The following is an 18,384-nucleotide window of genomic DNA, read 5'->3' on the forward strand; positions in this document are numbered from 1 at the left end:
CTAATTTCCCCCGAGGGGCTGGAGGGGGCTGCGCTGCTTCGTGGTGGATCATGGCGGGGCCGGCTGAGCCCCCAGGAAGGGCGATGAGGGTCCCCGGGTGGGGCAGAGGGCGAAGCTGGACTGGGGGACACGCACCGTCCCGTCCCCCAGGGTCCCCCAGGGGTGCGCAGTGGGGCCCGGCTCCAGGCTCCCTCCCGGGCCGGGCTGCGGGGGCCGGGGTCGCTGCGCACGGGGGGGGGTAGGGGGTGTTCTGTGCTCTCACCCCACGTCGGGTTTTGCCGCGGCTCCACCCGCGGTCGTGGATGCGCGGAGACACGCAGATGCGCGCCCACGCGCGGGATTTGCGCCCTCTGCCCTGCTCCCACGGAGCTGCGTTGGGTCCTGCCAGGGGGACAGGGGGCTCCCCCACTGCCCCGTCCATGCCGCCCCAAAGGGTCGTGGGCGCAGGAAGCCCGGCGGGATCTGGGCTGGGCGCCCCGAGGGGGCGGCCGGTGCCAGGCCGGAGGGAAACGGTATCAGGAGCCCGGGCACCGCCCCCCCCCTCCTGCTCCCTCGCAGCCGGAGCCGAGGAGGGCGAAGGGGGGGCGGATTCGCCGCCCCGAACCGGCGAGAGTGGTGGGTCCGCAGGAAGCTCTGGAGCGTGTCCGGGTGCCGGTGGCGGCGCGCCCGTTTGGGGAGCGAACGGGAGGGACACGGAGCGCTCCGGCCGGGCGAGACCCTCCTGCAGAGGGTGACATTTCTCCATGGCCCAAGACCCCGAGAACAAACACGGCAGCGACTTAAATAAACACTCACTTAATGATGCAAAACGCTAACAGGGGGCACCGCCACCGGCGGCCCGGCCGCAGCGAGGCCCCGACGGGGCGGGCGAGAAGCTCCCTCCCGGCCGGGCGCCCCGATCCCACGCAAGCCGCTCCGGTGGGTCCCCTCTCCTCCCTCGGTTAGGAAGCAAACGGCCTGCCCTAGCGTCGGAAAGGGACCGGCTGTCCCCGTCTCCCCCGCAGCCCCGAAGCGACTCTGATGCAGCCCGTCGAGGGGAGAGGGGGGGTAAAGGTGGGCAGAAGGGAAGGGGCTCGCCCCTGCAAAAAACAGCTCAGCCTGAGTGTTCTGCCATCAGCGTTGTTTAATTTAGACTGTTTAGGTACAATAGAAAATAAACCTGAAAGCACATGCGATTTTCGGTAACAAATACTCGAGACAGACAGCGTCGTCCACGGGCTCTCCGCAAGCCGAAGGAGGAAGGCGGCGATCAGGGACAGGCGGGAGAAGGCAACGTGGAGCCGGTCGGGCAGCCCGAGAAATACTCGTTCAGGAGGAAACGGCCGTCAACTTTTTATTATTATCCTAATTTTTAGCCACATCGATGCATTTCACCACGGAGGAGAAGGAAGCCGGGGGGGGTGAATGGGGGGGTGGGAGCATGGGCCCACGAGAGCTTGCTCACTAACCGCCTCGCACAGCCGCAATAAGACATAGGCACTTGTTAAAAACTCTAATACTGCAGCTTTTGCCTCTTTTTTTTTTTTTTTTTTTTTTTTTTAAATTTAAACTACATCGAAGTCTTTCTGGTAAGGCTAAATATGAAAAATGTAAACGTAACTTCCCCTCCCTCCTCCCGCTACAACACAGGGCTCGGTACAGCGGTTCGCTCCCTCTGCCTCCGTCCCAGCTCCCCTCCGGCCCCGCAGGGACCTGGCCGGGCAGCAGCAGGGATGCACCGGCCACCCGTGCCCCACCGCGCCTGCAGGACCGGGATTTATTTGGGTGGAATCGGATCCAGCTGGGTTTGGGTTTGTTTTGGTTTTTGTTTGTTTGCTTGTTTTTTTGTTTGTTTTTGTTTTCTTCTTTTTTGTAATTCCCGCTTGGACCAGCTTGTTTGAACTCGAAGGGCTGAGGGTTTCTGCCGCTCGCTGCTTTTGGCTACGTGGAAAAAAAAAACAAAATAAAAATCGTGGTGATAGTGGGAGACGCTGGGAGGGAACTGGACCAGGAGCTGATGTGGGGTTGTGTGAAAGAGCTGAGAGTCCCGTCAAAAATCAGCGGGTGAGCTGTAAAACCGGGTGCTGTCCTCTATGTAAAACCCAGAGCCTCTGTCCCCGAGTAGAACCTCCTCTCCCGTTCCTCCGGCCGCCCGCCGCGGGCCTTTAGGATCCCAGATCCACCAGGCTGGACGTGAGGGGTCCCAGCAGCGAGTCCTGGAGCTGGTGGCCTTGGAGGCTGTGAGGGGTCTGGGATGCGGCTAAGCCGCTCAGGGAGTAGCCGGAGCTCCTGGCGTGGCTGAGGTTCCCCTGCAAGAGCAGGACCGAGTTCTGATCCGGGCTTTGGGGAGGAGAAAATTCTTCCTCGGAGCTGGACATGAGGGGTTTGCTCCCATCCAGAGGCGAGAGTTGGTTCGGTTTGTTGGTGGCCGCGTTGTTGTTTTCCGTGTTCTCCCTGAGGAAAGGCAAGAAAACGCAACGGGGATGTTAGGGTGGGCGGGAGGCGCCGGGGATGGACGCCGCGCTGATACCCCCGGCAAATCCTTCGCGTTTTATTTCATCGTGGGAGCAGATGCCTCCCCCCGGGGGGGGGGGGGGGGGGGGAAGAAGAAAAAAAAAAAAAAGCCCCTAATATTTTCATAACGGATCGTCCCCATTTCATTTTACCCTCCTATAGATAGGTGCACACCGCACAGCCTGATAATTTAGGCGAGGAGGAAAAGTTGCAGGAGGGGAGTATTTTAGGGGGGCGATTTTTCTCTTTTTAATTAAAAATGAAAGCACGGCCCGGGGACGAGCAGGGTGCGGGATTTTCGCTAGGAGGCTCGGTGAGGAGGTTGCTGGAGGAGACAAAAAAGCGGGGCGATGCCTTTCGTGGTTGTCTGCTTCGCCGGGCCGAGCCGCCGCCCCGCACCGGGGTGGCCTCGGTGCGGGGCGGCGGCTCGGCCCGGCCAGCGCGTCCCCATCTCGCTCTCCCTCCGGTTTCATCCCTCTCCATCCCGGGGCTGCACCTCTCTCCTCCTCCGGGTTTCGTAGCTACCCTGTCCGATCCCCGGCAATACCCGAGCCGGCATCCCGGAGGCTCCGGGACCGCGTCGCTCCCGGTTTACCCGGGGCGGCAGGCAGCAAACAAAGGCGGCGGAGCGGCCTGGAGAGGCCGGTGAGGGGCTCGCTATTCCCCCCAGGCAGGTGGGCTCGGGCAGCGGGGTCCAGTGGATCTCGGGTAGAAAACCCACTTGGGTTTCCACGGAGGGGGAAAATTCAACGCGGTCCAGAGAAAAAATGGGAGCGAGGTATTTTCGCTGCTCCCCTCCTCAGCCGCCGCCGGGTGCTCGCCGCGCTCCCGGGGCTCCCGGTTGGGCCGAAAAGGGGGGGGGGGGGGGGGGGGGGGGGGGGAACACGGAGGGGATGGGGGGTTGGGGTGGCAAGTACCTTTCCTTCGCCTCCGCCGCTCGGTCCCGCTGCCTCCGGTTCTTGAACCAGTGCTGACCTGGGTGGTGGTGAGACCGGTGGCTTCCGCCAACTCCCGCTTCTCCCGGGGGGACGGGTAGGGGTTGTGGGCGTACCATTCCCGCAGCACGCCCCGGGATTTCTCCTTGAAGCAGTAACTGGTTTCCTCGCCGTCCCAGATGGTGCGGGGCAAAGGGAATTTTCGGCGGACGCGGTATTTGCCGACGGCACCCAAGGGTCTGCCCCGCAGCTTCTCGGCTTCCACGTAGTGAGCCTTCAGCCAGAGCTGCTGCAGCTTGGGGTGGTTGTGGGGGGAGAACTGGTGGCTCTCCAGGATCTTGTAGAGCTCGCGGAAGTTGCCGCGGTGGAAGGCCACCACCGCCTTGGCCTTCAGGACGCTCTCGTTCTTGTGCAGGTGGTCGCAGGCCGGCAGCGACCAGAGGAACCGTCCCAACCTCTCCAGGTTCCCCCCTTGCTGCAGCACTTCGCAGACGCAGGCGACCTGCTCCTGCGTGAAGCCAAACGACGGCAGCATCGACATGGCCGGGCGCGGCGGCGGCAGGAGAAGAAGGAGGAGGAGGAGGAGGAGACGACGGCGGCGGGCACCCCGCGGGTGCGCGGCGGCGGAGGGGCGGGGGGGAGCCGCCCGCCGGGCCCGGTCCCGGTCGTGGTGCCGGTCCCGGCCCCAGAGCGGGGAGGCGCGGCGGCAGGCGGGGGCGGGCAGGCGGACGAGTGGGGATGCTCGTCGCGGCGCCGGGGGGGACTTTGTCCCCGCTCCGCCGCCGCCGCGCTTAAAGCGCCCGAGCCCCCGCGCCGCGCTGATTGGGCGCCCGCGGCTCGGCCCCCGCCGCGGCGGGCCCGGCCCGGCCCGGCCCAGCCCGGCCCGGCGGGCAGAGCCTCGGCACGGGCGGGCGGGGCCTGGCGGCGGGGACCCGGCCCCGGCCCCGGCCCCGACCGCCGCGGCTGCGCTTCCCGCCGCCGCCTCTGCGCGGGAGCGGCTGGGGCGACGGGGGGTGTGTGTGTGTGTGTGATCCCCGCCGCCCCGCACCCCCCGGGCGCATCCCTGGGGAAGCCGCTCCCGGCGGACTTTGTCTTTCTTTCTGCCACACTTTTTCCACCAAAAAAACCTCCTGCCACCCTCTTTCCCGCCTGCTGGCCGTCGCCTGCCAAGCAAACCCGTATTTAATTACCTTAATGCTGAGGATGAATAAATAATGCTTTAGCGAATAGCTAAATAATACGCAGGGCCCGATGCCCCCCTCCTGCCCCCCCCTCCCCGTGCGGCCCTCCTGCCCCCCGCTCTGCCCCGCTTGGCCTCGGGGGGGGGGGTGGTGTCCCCCGTTGGGTCGGGGCAGCCCCACCGAACCCCCGTGGAAGCTGTGCGGGCGGCGAAACTGCACCGACCGGCGGCGCGTTAATTAGCGTAATCCTCATTTGCACACCTCGCTCCAAAGCAATTATTAAAAAAAATTAGAAAACAATTAGGCTCGCTAAGCAAAGATAATCTATTGTCGGGAGCCGGGACGAGCTGGGAGATGAGGACAATGCGGTGAGATAAGGGCAGGGGAGCGGTGGGAAGAGGGTGTCTTTATGACTCTATTTATCTTTGATTAGATAAGTCGAACCCGGTATTTTAAGCGCACTCCAGAACGCTTTTGATTCAAGAACGAGTTCGCTCCGCGGGTGCTAATAACCATCGCGGGGCTCTTTAAAACCTGTTTGTCTTCGCTAAAGACACTCGGATTTATTTGACTTTAAATGCTCCCGGTTAAGAGCAGCCCGTTTGTGGCCGAGGCGGAGAAGGGCTCCGAGCCGGCGCCGGCGGCGCTCCCGCTGCCCGCTCCCCTCCTCGCGATACGACATGGGAAAGGCCGGTCCCGATATTTTCCTAAATCCAGATTGTTGTTTTTCCCATGTACTTCGCGTCTCGGGGCTGTTTAAAATAAGCCCCTGCCACCCAGTCTGTACAGTGACTTTACTATGTGCGCTGGAGTCAGGGCGCTTCTATATCCCATGACCATGTGTCTGGTAATTTTCCCTTGCCATTTTATTTTAGTACTTATGATGTTGCAGATGAGGTCTTAAAGAGCTGCAATGTCCTCCCAGAAGGAATGTCTGCTTGGAACAGATCCTTATTGACAAGGCAGCTGTGTGGGGACCGGAACGGAGCCTTAAACCCGGCTCTAAAATCAACTAATACCCTAAAGTCTGGAGCAAGTGCGCAGAATTATAACGCATGGGCTCGCAGCCGCCCGCGGCCACGTCCCGGCGGAGCAGTGCCCTGCCCAGCCTGGGAGATGAGCTCCCCCATCCCTCCTTTTTATTGGTATTAATTTTTTTTTTTTCTTTCCAATAAGGTGCTCGGTTCGGGAAAAGCACGGACCTCAGGGCTTATACCTTCAGGATGAAGAGGAGAGAAATACGAAGCGGGGATGAGGAAGGTCCTTGCCATTTTAACGAGGGCGGTTTACTTTTGCCCTTACATTTCTCCACTTTTTATTTATTTTTTTTTTTCCTTTAGAAGGCCGACCAAAACAAACACCGGTCTCGATGGGAATAGGCAAATTGTCCCGCTGCGGCCGGCGGCGGAGCTGACAGGGACGGGCGAGGGCTGAGCCGAGGCTTCCCCGCGATTTCCGAGCGGGACTTTATTCTTCCGTGTCACCTAAAATCAAACAAGGAGGAGACAGACTCGCTGGGGTCTACCTGGGAGTTACACAGTGCAGACGAGAACCGGTCAGCATCAATGTTAATTATTGCCCGGGGTTGGTTTTCCTTAAAAATTGGAAACTTTTCACTTTATACTACGGAAAGAGGTAAATGAATTCCCAAACCACCCCATCCCATTTAGCGCTTGAAAATCACCCAGAAAAAAATGGTTTCGAGCCGCCCCCCCCCCCCCCCCAAAAAAAAAAAAAAGAAAAAAGAAAAAACAAAGCACATTCAAATAACTAAATAACAACATAACGGCGCGGAGCTGCCGCCGGCTGCTTCTCTGTCGTTTCTTTTTCGGCAGAAAAGGAGGCGTCCGGCGGGCTCACCCCGCTTCCACCCGGGGCAGAGCGCTTCGCTTCGCCCCCCCCCCCCCCCCGCGGGGTTCCCTCCGCCGCCGGGGCCTGGCATCTCCGCGCCCGCGGAGAGGAGGCGACGGTCGGCCGAGGGGGTCCGGTGCGCGGCCGCGGGGGCCTCCGCGCCTCTCCCCGCTTGCCGGGGCACTCATCGGCTCCGTTTGTGCGGGAAATTAATTTATTCGCTTATTCATTCGATGCGGCGATATACAGCGCAGAGCGGGGATGAAGAGGGATCCCACGCAACGCTCTGCGGCTTTTCCTCGATTTCGTCAGAAAACCAAAACAAAGCAAAGAAAAAATAAGCCGAACAAGACTCCCATCTCCCCCCTCCTCTCCCCGACCTCAGAAAGCAAGCTCTTCCCCAACCAAAAATAAATTTAAATTTTTTTTTTCTTTAAGTGTGAGGGTCTGGAGGAAACAAATAGCGCGACAAAATAAAATCAGCGGTATTTTTTTTTTTTTCGGAGCCCCGTCTCGGCGTGATGATAACCGGGGCTGGAGGCTGGGAGCCGGCGGGGCAGTAACACAACGCTGCCGCTTTCCGAACCTTTCGAAGGCGAAATCCAAAACCGACCCATTAAGTCAATGAGGTTTGTGTTGTAGAGGGCTCCTTTCCCATCCACTTGCTGTTCTGAAAAATAGATCGCATTTCGTTATCTCGAGTGAGGATCTGCAACGTGATACCGGATCCGCGCTGCCTTCCCTGCCGAATGCGAGGCGCAGGGGAGACAGCCAGCTTCCCCGGCTTATTCCTACACAATAAAGGATTTGTATTTTCTTTCTCTCCCTCTCTTCCCCCCTCCTTTATTATTCTGTTTTTTTTTTAATGAGGAAGGGACAAGCGCCCCCCCTCCATATGCATCCCTCTTGTCTTGCAGGAGCCTTTGGCCCGACGCGCCTGCAAACCGGTGCAACCTTTAATTACTTGTTAGTAAATTGCCCTCCAGACACCTGTAAAAACAAGAGCGGTGTTCCGCAGGGCGGGGGCCGTGTCCCTGCCCGGCTCCCCCGCCACCCGCGCCCGGGGGGTGCACCGGCGGCTGAGGGACCCTCGCCCCGAGCGGGGTCAGGCCGGGCCGGGGCTGCCGCAGGAGGGACGGGACGGGACGGGGGGCAGGATAAGGATAAGGATAAGGCCTTCCCGGTGTGGCCCCGGCGAAGGCGATCCCCACGGCACAAAGGGCTCTTTCTTCGTACACTTACCGGGACATTTTTCAAAGGATTAGAGGTGATCACGCGTTGGCTTTTTCTCTCCGAGGGCCGATACGTCTTACTGTCCCTGTCCCCCCACATCCTTATTTTCGCCTGCTTTTGCCGTGGGACACCACCACCCCCCCCCCCCCCCCGCTTTTCCTGCTCGCTAATGTACCTCCTGGATGCTGATTCTTTTAAGCTACGAAGAATTTCCTTTTGGGAGGTGAAACCCTCCAGCTCCTCCTGTTCAGAGGAAAGTGCTAGTGATGGTAATACGGGGTGACACTAAATAAACAGTTAAAGCAGGGCTGGAAAGATGGAGTTAATTATCCAGTGAGCTACATTTAAACCGAGACCAGGAGGGGCTGATTTGTTTTGGCGCAGGGAACTGAGAAGGAGACGAGCCACCGAGGTCTCCTTGCTCCTCTTTGGAGGCTCCTTAACTCGTCCTTGCTGTCGCCGGCCCGGGGACCAGCTTCCCTCGGCGCGGGTGGGTGAGCCGGGCAGCGGGCCGGGGCCCCCCCGAGCCGCCGCCTGCGCAGCCCTGGGAGTGTTCGGTGCGAGCCGTACATGGGAGCGGGCGATTTGAGGGGGTCCAGAAGTGATTTTGATTTTTTTTTTTTTCTCCTTTTCCACCATGTTTGTTTGCTTTTACTTCCCCAGAAGTTAGATAAATTCTCATCTGGGCGGCTGGCCGGTGTCTGTGGTCCTCAGGTAAGTCTGCATACGAGCAGCAGCCCTGCGATGCGCTTTTGTTTTTTAAATTTTCCCTCCTCCTTCCTTCTTTTTTTCTCTCTCTTCTTTTTTTTTTTTTTTTTTTTTTTTTTTTTTTTAAGAAGTCTGATATTAATAATCCCCGTATGCCCCTCTTTCCGGGTCATTACGGTACTGCTGGTCTCTAATCAATCCTAATGCGATGGCAATTGGAGTCTCTGATGAATGCATCTCAGGTTTCTTGTAATGGCTCTACCACATTTTCCTGGACCTCCTTCTTTAACCTGAGATGCCAGGGGGACGTCTCCGTTCTCAGCTGCTGATTACTTCAAGATGTTTGGGCTGGTGTGGGGAGAGAGGGAGCGAGCGAGGCAGTCTGCCCCTGAATAATCTGGAACTGAATTGGATGAGTCGTTTCCTAAATCAAAGGACAACGGCGGGGTTTAACTCCTTTTCTGCACGGAAGCCTGCCGGCTTGCAGTCCAGCTGCCACCGGCTACGCCGCATCTCCCCTGCGTGTTCGTGTTCGTGACGCGACCCTCGGGTACTCACTTATCTCCGGAGTGCGCATCAGTTGCGGTCCCCCCAGGCAAAAGGGGACACCCCCCACCCCCAATCCCCAGCGCCTCACACCTCCCCAAACCCCGCAGTGACGACGGGAGGATCGGCTTTGCCCCACGCCGGGGGGTGGGAGCCACCCGCGGGCGCGCAGGGACCGCGCAGCAGCAGCGCGTTATTAGCAAGGCGATTCGCATTTTCGCGGCATTGTTTTCCTTCCCATTTCTCAGCATAATGGCATTTGCCGTAACCCGAGACAATGATAATTGCAATTTCTGCTTCTCCCCCCCGTCCCCGTCCCCCCCCCCCCCCCCCTTTTTTTTTTTCTTTTAAATAAGATAATGCAGCTCGAATTAGGCTGCGGCCAAATTGGGCGGTGGGCTGCCGCGGGGATCGATCGCTGCTTGCCCGCAGCACAAGCTTCCCCGCACCGGCGGGAGGTTTTCCCCGAGGTGCGGCTCCTCCGTGGGAGAAAAAACACGCCCCGTCTGCCCCCCTCCTGCCCCTCTGCGACCGAATATGCCCCAGCGCAACCCAACACGCGTGGGCAGCTTCGTCTGCGCTCCTATGAAATGAGGGTGTTGTGGGGGATGGAATAAGTATTTGAAACGAATAATTTAACTTCCCTGCGCCGGGGTGCGATGTAAAAATTATTCCCCAGCAGACGAGCAGCGAGGCTTTAAGTCGGCCCCTTCTCCTGTGGGCTTTGGCCCTGCGTGGGGAGGCAGGAGCACGGCCGCGGGTGGGATAAATGTGCGTGGGGGGGTTCTCGCTGTACCTCAGCAGCACCACAGCTGCCATAAATGAGTCATTCGCAAAACCGAAACAAACCAAGGACGCCCTCTTTCCCCTCCGCCTCCGGTGCGCGCCCCCTCCGCGCCCGCGGTGGCGGCTCCAGCGCGTCCGGCGGAGCCGGCCCGTTCCGGGCGCCCCGCGGCGGGCGTGGGGGGAGGCCTCCAGCACGGCGAGAGCCGGCCACGGTCACGGCGCTGTCCCGCGTGGGACAAAGCGCAGGCGCGGAGGGGGCTGCCCGCGGAAGCCTGCGCGATGCTCGCTGCTGGGAACCGTGGGGGGGCGGCGGCAGCCCCGGGGCAGCGGCGCCGCAGACCCCTGCCTGCGTCCGCAGCGTGTAACACCCACCCGTGTGTACACACTCGGGTGTACACCCAACCGCCCCCTTGCACACCCACCCGTTTGCACCCACCACCGACCTGTGGTCAAACACCTGTGTGCCCCCTCTCCCCCGTGTGCTGGCACTCCAACATCCACCCATGTGCGCCCGTGCGCCCACCCGCCCACCCACGTGTGTGCGCTCTCACCCACGTACGTACGCACCCACTCCCATGTGCGTACAGACACTCGGGTGCACAGTGCCTCACCTACGCATACACATCCCTGTCTGCACACCCGTGTGCACATGCCCACTCACGTGCACGCACACCCACTCACGTGTAAACATTAACCCGCGTGCACACACCCACTCACGTGTAGACATACACCCGTGTGCCACTCCGAGCCGCGTGAACACTCCCACAGCGCTGTGTGCACACACCCACCCACTTGTCCACGCACCACCTACCCGTGCACCACCCACACATATCAGTGACACCCACCCGCGTGCACATGGGCCTCCCCCACGTGTGTCCGGGGCAGGAAGCCGGGTGCTCAGAGTGGCGTGCGAGCAGGTCCCGTCCACCATCCATTCCTTCCTTAGGTGACGGCTGGGGCAGGGGGGCGCTGGACACCGGGAAAACTGCGAAAAAAAACCTCAACCCCCCGTTTTTGGGAAAAAAAAAAAAAAAAGAAAACCAAGAAAAACAGTGCGTTGGTTGATTATTTTTTCTGCAAGATATTGCAATGATTTTCCTGAAAAAAAAAAAAAATTATTATTTTTTATTAATTAAAATTTCAGAAAAAAGAAATGGATTTGGAAGGGGGCTGCCAGGCTCCCCAGCACCGCTCCTGTCGGCCCTCCCTGGGTCGAGGGGGGTAGCCCAGGGGCAGCACTGCCTCCGGGGTGTACTGAGGTGACCCCATCGATGCCCCTCGCCCTCCCGCAGGGCCCTCACTGAGGCCTGGCCACCTCGTCCCCGTGGCTGTGGTGTGATGGGGGGGTGCAAACCTGTCCCTTTTCGGTATTCCTTGCCCCCCCCCCCCGTGCCATCTTCAAATCTTCAAATCCATCTCGCCCACCTGGCTGGTGCAAACAGCAGGGACCGGGGACAGGATTTACATAGAGGGCTCCGTTTGCCTACGTGCTTTGCATTCAGGCACTGAACAAATATTTTTCATTGCCGGCGGACTGTGCTGATTGCGGCAGGGCCAACGGAAGACGAACCACCAACCCCTTGGATGGGGGCGCGTGTGATTTTGGGAGGGCGGCCGGGCCCTGCGGCGGGGCGGCGGGTGCCTGCCTGCGGGGATAAAGGGGTCGGGGGGCCCGTCCCGCGCCTGCCGCCTCGGTGGGTTTCTGAGCGAGGGACCTTTCACCTCTCATTAGTGATGCCATCAGTGGCTTGGCAGAGCGGAGCTGAGGTCATGTTACATATGGCACGCAGTCTGTTCAGCGCCGGCAACGCCAGCTTTGAAATTTTAGAGAGGGGAAAGGTCACCTTGCGTAAGCCGAGGTCTGGGGGTCCTCCGCTCTGTCTGCGCCCTGGGTGGGTCTCCATATGCCTCCATCGTCGCCAGCCTTGCTCTGTCTGGCCTTGCGAGATGTTCAGCTCGTCTTCTGCCTCCCGAATTCGCAGAGAATCACTTAAATGAAGGGAATAGGTTCAGGCTGCCTTTTCATTTTCCCTCACAGAAGATCTCTCCCACCACTGGGTTGTTTTTTTTTTCTTCTTTCTCTTCCCAGCATAAATCTGTCTCTAATGACTGATTATTTTTTCAAACAACATATAATGCAGCTTTCCAGCAGAAAATGAGTTATCTCTGTTTATCAGCAGATCTGCCCAGATGGGTAAGTTTACCTTTCTCAGACCTGGGTATATAATTTCATAGACCTTCAGAAGTGTTGTGCTTCCATGGCGATTAGAACTTCTCGCTCCTGAATCTTGCTGGGGTATTTCAGGTTTCATGCCACTGGATCTTAGAAAAGCACATCTGTACAATCGTTTTTCTTTCATCTGAAGAGCCAAAAAAAAGCAAACCCAGTATATTTTGTGTTTGGAAATATAGGACACGTTACGTTAAATTAATTCCTGGTGTAATTCACTATGTTGAACTACATTATATGTAGGACCCTATTGGGGCTTCATCCGGACTGATTTGGAGGTGGTGACTGCGGGCAAGAAGCTACCGTTGTCCCTCATATGGCAGCTGACAGTGTCAGTTCATGCCCCTTCTCAGCCCCACTGCAGAATCTTATTTTGCAAACTCTGTTTTTCTAAATATACGGGGCCTGATTCTTAAGCTCTGAAAGTAACTCGGATGGGAGTTTCTGGCATGCAGCTGTTGCAGAGAGATCTTCAAAAGGACAGTTTGCTTCTACGCAGGTCATTGCTACAAAGGCTCTAAATGAAATAGATGCTTATCTTGAGAATCCCTGAGAAGCTGGAGCTGAACCAACATGCAGTGCGGATTCAGGATACACCTTTCTGCCTGCTCCGGTGAGGCATCCAAACAGCCACATTAAAGGCAGCTCGTTCTGATCTCCTACTAACAGGGCTACTTGCGTGGATTTTAATTTTTAAATAGGAATAGCCTGTCGAAGAGAGGGGTTTGCGAGCAGAGGGATGAGATGGCTTATTTTCAGAAATGGAGATGCTGAGATCCGTCTATGGTTTTTGTCACAAACATCGTTTTCATAGCGTGGGGCTAAACTGCGCTCTTAGTTATTGAGTGCAAATCTGTCCATTTAAACGGAGCTCTTTGCAAGTGGGAACGGGATTTAGCCATAATTTTCCACTGCTGTCTAATCACTGGAGTCTGAAGAAAGCAACATATGTATAATGGTAGCTGAGATGCAGGAGGGGTAGAAGCTTTCTACCAATGAGAACCACATTAAATAATTAATTCCCAATTGCCTTTCTACATTAGTGCTTTCAGCTAAAAAAGCCGGGTCGGCTTTGTAAGGCCTCAGGCTATGAAACATTTGGTGCATTGTCAGTCCAAAAGTGGATGTAACAGATATCCAGGGCAGGCTGGGAAAGTGCTGCTCTCCATCCTGCCATTTGCATATTCCAGCTGCGCAGCCTCATTCCTCATCCCCTCCTTTGCCTTACTTAAGTTAGGCAGGGCACCATCACTTCCGAGGTGGCTGCTGAGGAAGCCAACAGTGTATTTATTTTACTGAACCCAGAGGAACTTAATGTTTGAGTCTAAAAATGCAGTATACAAAAATTGGTTTCACTCTTATCAGCAGAACAAATCTGACGGGTTAATAAAGAAAGGAATGAATTTTCCCCTCCTTTCTCACTTGCTCCCCTTACCCCATCTGCCGGTCCCCAAGCTCAACCTGTCATCTCAGGTCAGGTTGGGATCTTTCGGGCTTATACATCATTCACAATAAAGATCTCGCCATGAGAAACGAGCAAACAACCTTTTGATGTGCAAGTCATCAGAGACTGCTCCGCTCGCCTTCTGAGGTAAATATATGTGCGTGTGTGTGTATAAAGCTGAAGAAGAAATGGAAGCGTCGGAATAAATTGCCTGGGGAGGTGGGAGATGCTGTTAAAAACAGGTCGAGACAAACATCTGTCAGAAGATGTCTCTTTGAACCGGTCTCGGAGCTGGGGAAAAGACTGAGCAGTGTTGTGGGGTCCTTTCCAGCCCTGAGAGACCATAGGTATACGCATATATACGTGCGTGTGTGTGTAGGTGTAGATATTTATGTCTGTGTATATATATATATATATATTTCCAAACTTTCTGTGACCAGCTCTTGGCCTCCATGATACCTTGTGGCCGTGAATCCTGTAGGCTAATCACACATAGGTTTGTTGCCTCTCGGTTTCATTAAATTTGAGTTTTAGTTCCATTTAATGTCCTTTGTGACTCAAGTGGATCTGGGTGGGATCACAGCATCTAATCTACTGGCTGTATTTTTCTCCCCTCCCTTTTTCTTCAGCTCTTTTTATACCAAGGGAAGTCCCTTCAATTCTGGGAGCTTTTTGGTGATTCCACTTAACTCCCAGAGCACATCTGTGAGTCCACTTGGGGTTACACTTCTTGAGGTCATGATAGTAGAAAATTATCTTTATTACTGGATGCAATAGACGGGTTCCTGGAGAAGCTGTTTGGCTGAAGGAAGAGGATGCCATTTCATGACTTGGGGCTTTATTTATTATTATTTTTATACAAAACCACTTTCCAAAGCATCCCTGTGCTTTAAAGACAACGTGGTCGTGGCTGCTGCTGGCACCCCTATAACTTCTTTCCAAGTATGCAAACCTCAGCAGGACCGCTGGAGCTGCGCTTGAGGAGTGCTTTGGCAGCTTACTTGTGTTTATGCATGGGGGACAGGGAGTTACCAAGGGTGCGGTCCTTTACACGGGTCCATTTTAAATTCTTCAATTAGAATTCATTTGGAAGTGAGTTTTATCACTGTGACACATGGAGGTTCCCCTAAAGAAGGCGTCCTGTGCAACTCAGCATTGGAGATAGAGAGGCTGTTGCATGACAGAAAGCTTACGCTCCAGGTAGGTGAAAAAGGGTTTTGCAGGGCTGGTCTGAAGGAAACTCTCTGGCTAGTGACGTCACTAGCCCCAGAGCACACCTACACCAGGAGATGTTGGTATTTCCTGAGACACCACCGCCTCCCAAAAGCTGTGCCCCTGATCCGTGAAGCACCGTTGCACCTCCCTGGCGAGTGCTGGGTAGAAGCCAAAGGTGCTGCACTGAGTTGCAAGAACCAACACCAAACTTTGCAGTGGAAATTGAACCTTGAGTTTCTGAAGCCAAATGCTGGGATGAGCCAGGCTGGGAAACTCATTGTGATCTGGGCTTTTAACCCCATTACTACCCTTCATGAGGCTTATGAGGTGACTTCTCTTGCCTGTCCATCTTACCTTTCCAAAAGATCTTTGTCCCTCACAGCAAAGGCATGAGAACGAAGTCTAGCAACTGAATTTGTAACCCGATGGACTAGCTGAAATCACCAGTCACTGCAGAGTAAATTAGTGCACTAGAGTGTACTCTGTGATGACCACGGAGAGAACACATCACTACCTCTGCTGAGACTGTGACAAGGCAGCAACTTCTAGCCTGGGGACAGGCAGTAAGCCTCAACACCACCCCAACACCAGCAGCTGGAGCTTCGGAGTCCAACCTCAGGCAGAGTTTGAAGAGTAGCTGAGAGTTAAGTTCACCTTTCAGAAGCACCCTTCTGGTAGACAGTGAATGGAGTTCTCCTATGTGTTTGTCCAAAGACAGCGAGCAACAGGGAGAAGAAGGTGGCTTATGAGCTCCTTGGGTAGCAGGGTATACAAAACGAGTGAGGCTCTTCCAGGTTATGCTATATCTCAGCTAACGGTGGGGTGTGATATAAGTTTCGACATCAGGACAAGGAACCCTTTGGAAACCAGCCTCTGGCAGAGCTTGGTTAGGCAGCCCAGTAAAGGCAGAGGTGAGAGAGGGGCATGCAACTGTTCCCTATCAACATGTCCGAGAGGACAGAGCTGTTTAAGGGGAAAGACAAAATGGGTGTAGGACAGATGAGCATGAGCTGACTGTGAGCAAACACAAATTGGATGTTGGAACAAGGTCTCCAGCCAGTGGTACGTGGTGCCCTGCAACAAGGGGAACAAAATCTCGCTCATTTTACAAAGGAGATCAGTGCGTGTATGAAAGGGTTGAGATGAGGTGTTCCCCTTTTCTAACCCTTAGTATTTACCCTTAACTGCCTGGCAAAGAAGGGCCTGCGGGTGTTGGTTGACACCTGGCTGAATATGAGCCAGCAGTGTGCCCAGGTGGCCAAGAAGGCCAACAACATCCTGGCCTGTATCAGGAATAGTGTGGTGAGCAGGACTAGGGAAGTGATCGTCCCCCGGTACTGGGCGCTGGTGAGGCCCCACCTCGAGTACTGTGTTCAGTTTTGGGCCCCTCACGACAAGACAGACATTGAGGTGCTGGAGTGCATCCAGAGAAGGGCAATGAAGCTGGTGAAGGGTCTAGAGAACAAGTCTTATGAGGAGCAGATGAGGGAACTGGGGTTGTTTAGCCTGGAGAAAAGGAGGCTGAGGGGAGACCTTATTGCTCTCTACAACTACCTGAAAGGAGGGGGGGGCGGTCTCTTCTACCAAGTAACAAGTGATAGGACAAGGGAAAATAGCCCCAAGTTGTGCCAGGGGAAGTTTAGATTGGATATTAGGAAAAAGTTCTTCACAGGAAGGGTTGTTAAGCATTGGAATAGGCTGCCCAGGGAAGTGGTTTGAGTCACTATCCCTGGAGGTATTTAAGAGATGGGTAGAAGTGGTGCTGAGGGACATGGTTTAGTGGTGGGCTTGGCAGCATTAGGTTGATTGTTGGACTTGACGATCTTCAAGGTCCCTTCCAACCTAGACAATTCCATGACCCTATGAACCTATTTAAGCCATCACTTTTCACGAGGTCTGCCTGCATGGGGTCGGGCAGGCACACCGCTGAAGGCAGAACTTCCCAGCCAGTGAGTCCTTATTTGCCCTTCCGGAAGCGGCACATTTGAATGCACTGGAGGCGTCAGCCATGTCAGATAGTCTTTTGGGGGGAAGGCGAGGCAGGAAGGGGGGGTGTCTTCCCCCCATTTTGTTTCCTACATTCCTTTTGCTGGTGAACCGTTACCGTTGCGGCTGAAGCGGTTTGTCTGATGCCTCTTGGGTTTGTACTGCAGCCAGCGCTTCTGATTCTGTCTGGCCACATATTGTATTTGGCTGGTTGGCTCTCTAAAAATTCCTCTTTTTTTTTTTTTGGCTTTTTTTTTTTTTTCTCTGTGGCATTTTAATGTCTCACAACAGGCACCTTTACAAAGAGATTAAAGGTCTAAACCCAAACATCTGCTTCATAGGCAAGCTTTAACACAGGTAGCAAGTAAGAACCCCTTGTAAAAGAGAATTTGGGGAGGATTTCTTGGGTGCGGGTAATACTTTTAAAACATTTCTTCCACAACACTGAGGAATTACAAACAATTCCTGAGTTCACGTTTGTGCAGACCAGCAGGAATTATTTAGGTAATTAAAGACTTACAACCATTTTAGGAGAAGCGAGGCGAGAATGAAGCTGTATTGACCTTGAAAAGTTTCTACAATGATGAGAAAAAATCCATATGCTTTTGGATGGGGAGTGGATGCAGTTCAGCTACGGGGAAGAGAGGAGCCCCAAATCCTTTAAGCTATTAGCTTAACCCTCTAGTAGAAAAACCATTTGAAATGTAGTTGGGGCTGTGCTGGACCTGCACAGCCAACAGATTCACGCAAGGAGCAGGGAGCCCTTGACTGGGAGATCAGGAGTGGGTTTGTCCTACTACGGACATTTGTAAATGAATTTTTAACTCAAACCCCTTCCTTTTGATGACTTAGAATAGATTTTTTTCCCCTCCATCACCTGAGAGGATTACAGAGGGATACAGTTCCCACGTTCTCCCATTATCCAATTAAACTGGCTGGCTGGTAAGTCTGGGGAGCTGCTTGCCAGTTCCCTCCTGCATCCATCCTCTCCTGCCTGGCACACGGGGTGGGATGCATTAGCAGGTGCGGGATGCCTGCCAGGGGAGGTCGGGAGTGACCACAACACGGAGCCCTTCCTGAGGGCTGGTTTTGGGAAATGCCAGCCTGGCCCAAGGGCGTGGAGGACTTCTTACCCCGAGGTAACAGCATGGGTCCTGGCCGCATGAAGATGGCTCGGCGTGGAGCTGGTGCGCCGCGGGACAGGCTGATGCCGAAAGGTGCTCGGTTACAAGGACTCCAGGACGGTGATGAAATGAAGCATAAGGGGACAGCAGCATAGAGGGGGATTAGCTAATTAATGCACAGTTTGATGAGGAAGTCGGAGCCAGGCATGCGAGCCTCGGCTCTCCTCCTCTCCCGTTCCTGATGCTGACCCCTCTCACCGTGACTGCGATGGAGGAAGCTGCTGGAGTCCACTATAGGAAAAGTAAATATTGTTGTTTCAAATAGAGAATGGTTTATTCTATAGCAGAACAGAACAGAGGGTGCCTTCTCTTTGAGAGGCCACACTGAGCTTGGGGGGGGGGGACGGGACTGTAACCCGCACAGCTGGGCTACAGTATGTAGTACATACATGTAGTACATACATGCCAGGCATGACACCTTAAACCCAGAGGTGATGGGGGGGATGCATGTGGGGCCAGTGCGAATGTGTCCAGTGGCTCTGGGTGCTGTCCATTGCCTACTTCCCACAGGCAGGTCCTTTGCTTGTGCTTGGGCTTGGTTTTGGGCAAGGTGCCTGGGACAGGATGGGGTCGCTGTGGTGTTGATGGGAGC

General features: G+C 55.4%; 1 protein-coding gene across 1 annotated transcript; it reads right to left on the reverse strand.

Annotated features, from left to right (window-relative positions):
- Positions 1-1,105: 1,105 nt before the first annotated feature.
- On the reverse strand, positions 1,106-4,181 carry SIX1 (SIX homeobox 1). The gene is given in 3 exon segments (XM_082484992.1): positions 1,106-2,433; positions 3,411-3,462; positions 3,465-4,181. Coding segments are annotated over 3 exon segments (846 nt in total). The 5' UTR covers positions 3,970-4,181; the 3' UTR covers positions 1,106-2,144.
- Between the last annotated feature and the right edge of the window lie 14,203 nt (positions 4,182-18,384).

Source organism: Vanellus vanellus, assembly GCF_965231255.1.
Source record: "Vanellus vanellus genome assembly, chromosome: 6".
Classification (NCBI taxonomy): Eukaryota; Metazoa; Chordata; class Aves; order Charadriiformes; family Charadriidae; genus Vanellus; species Vanellus vanellus.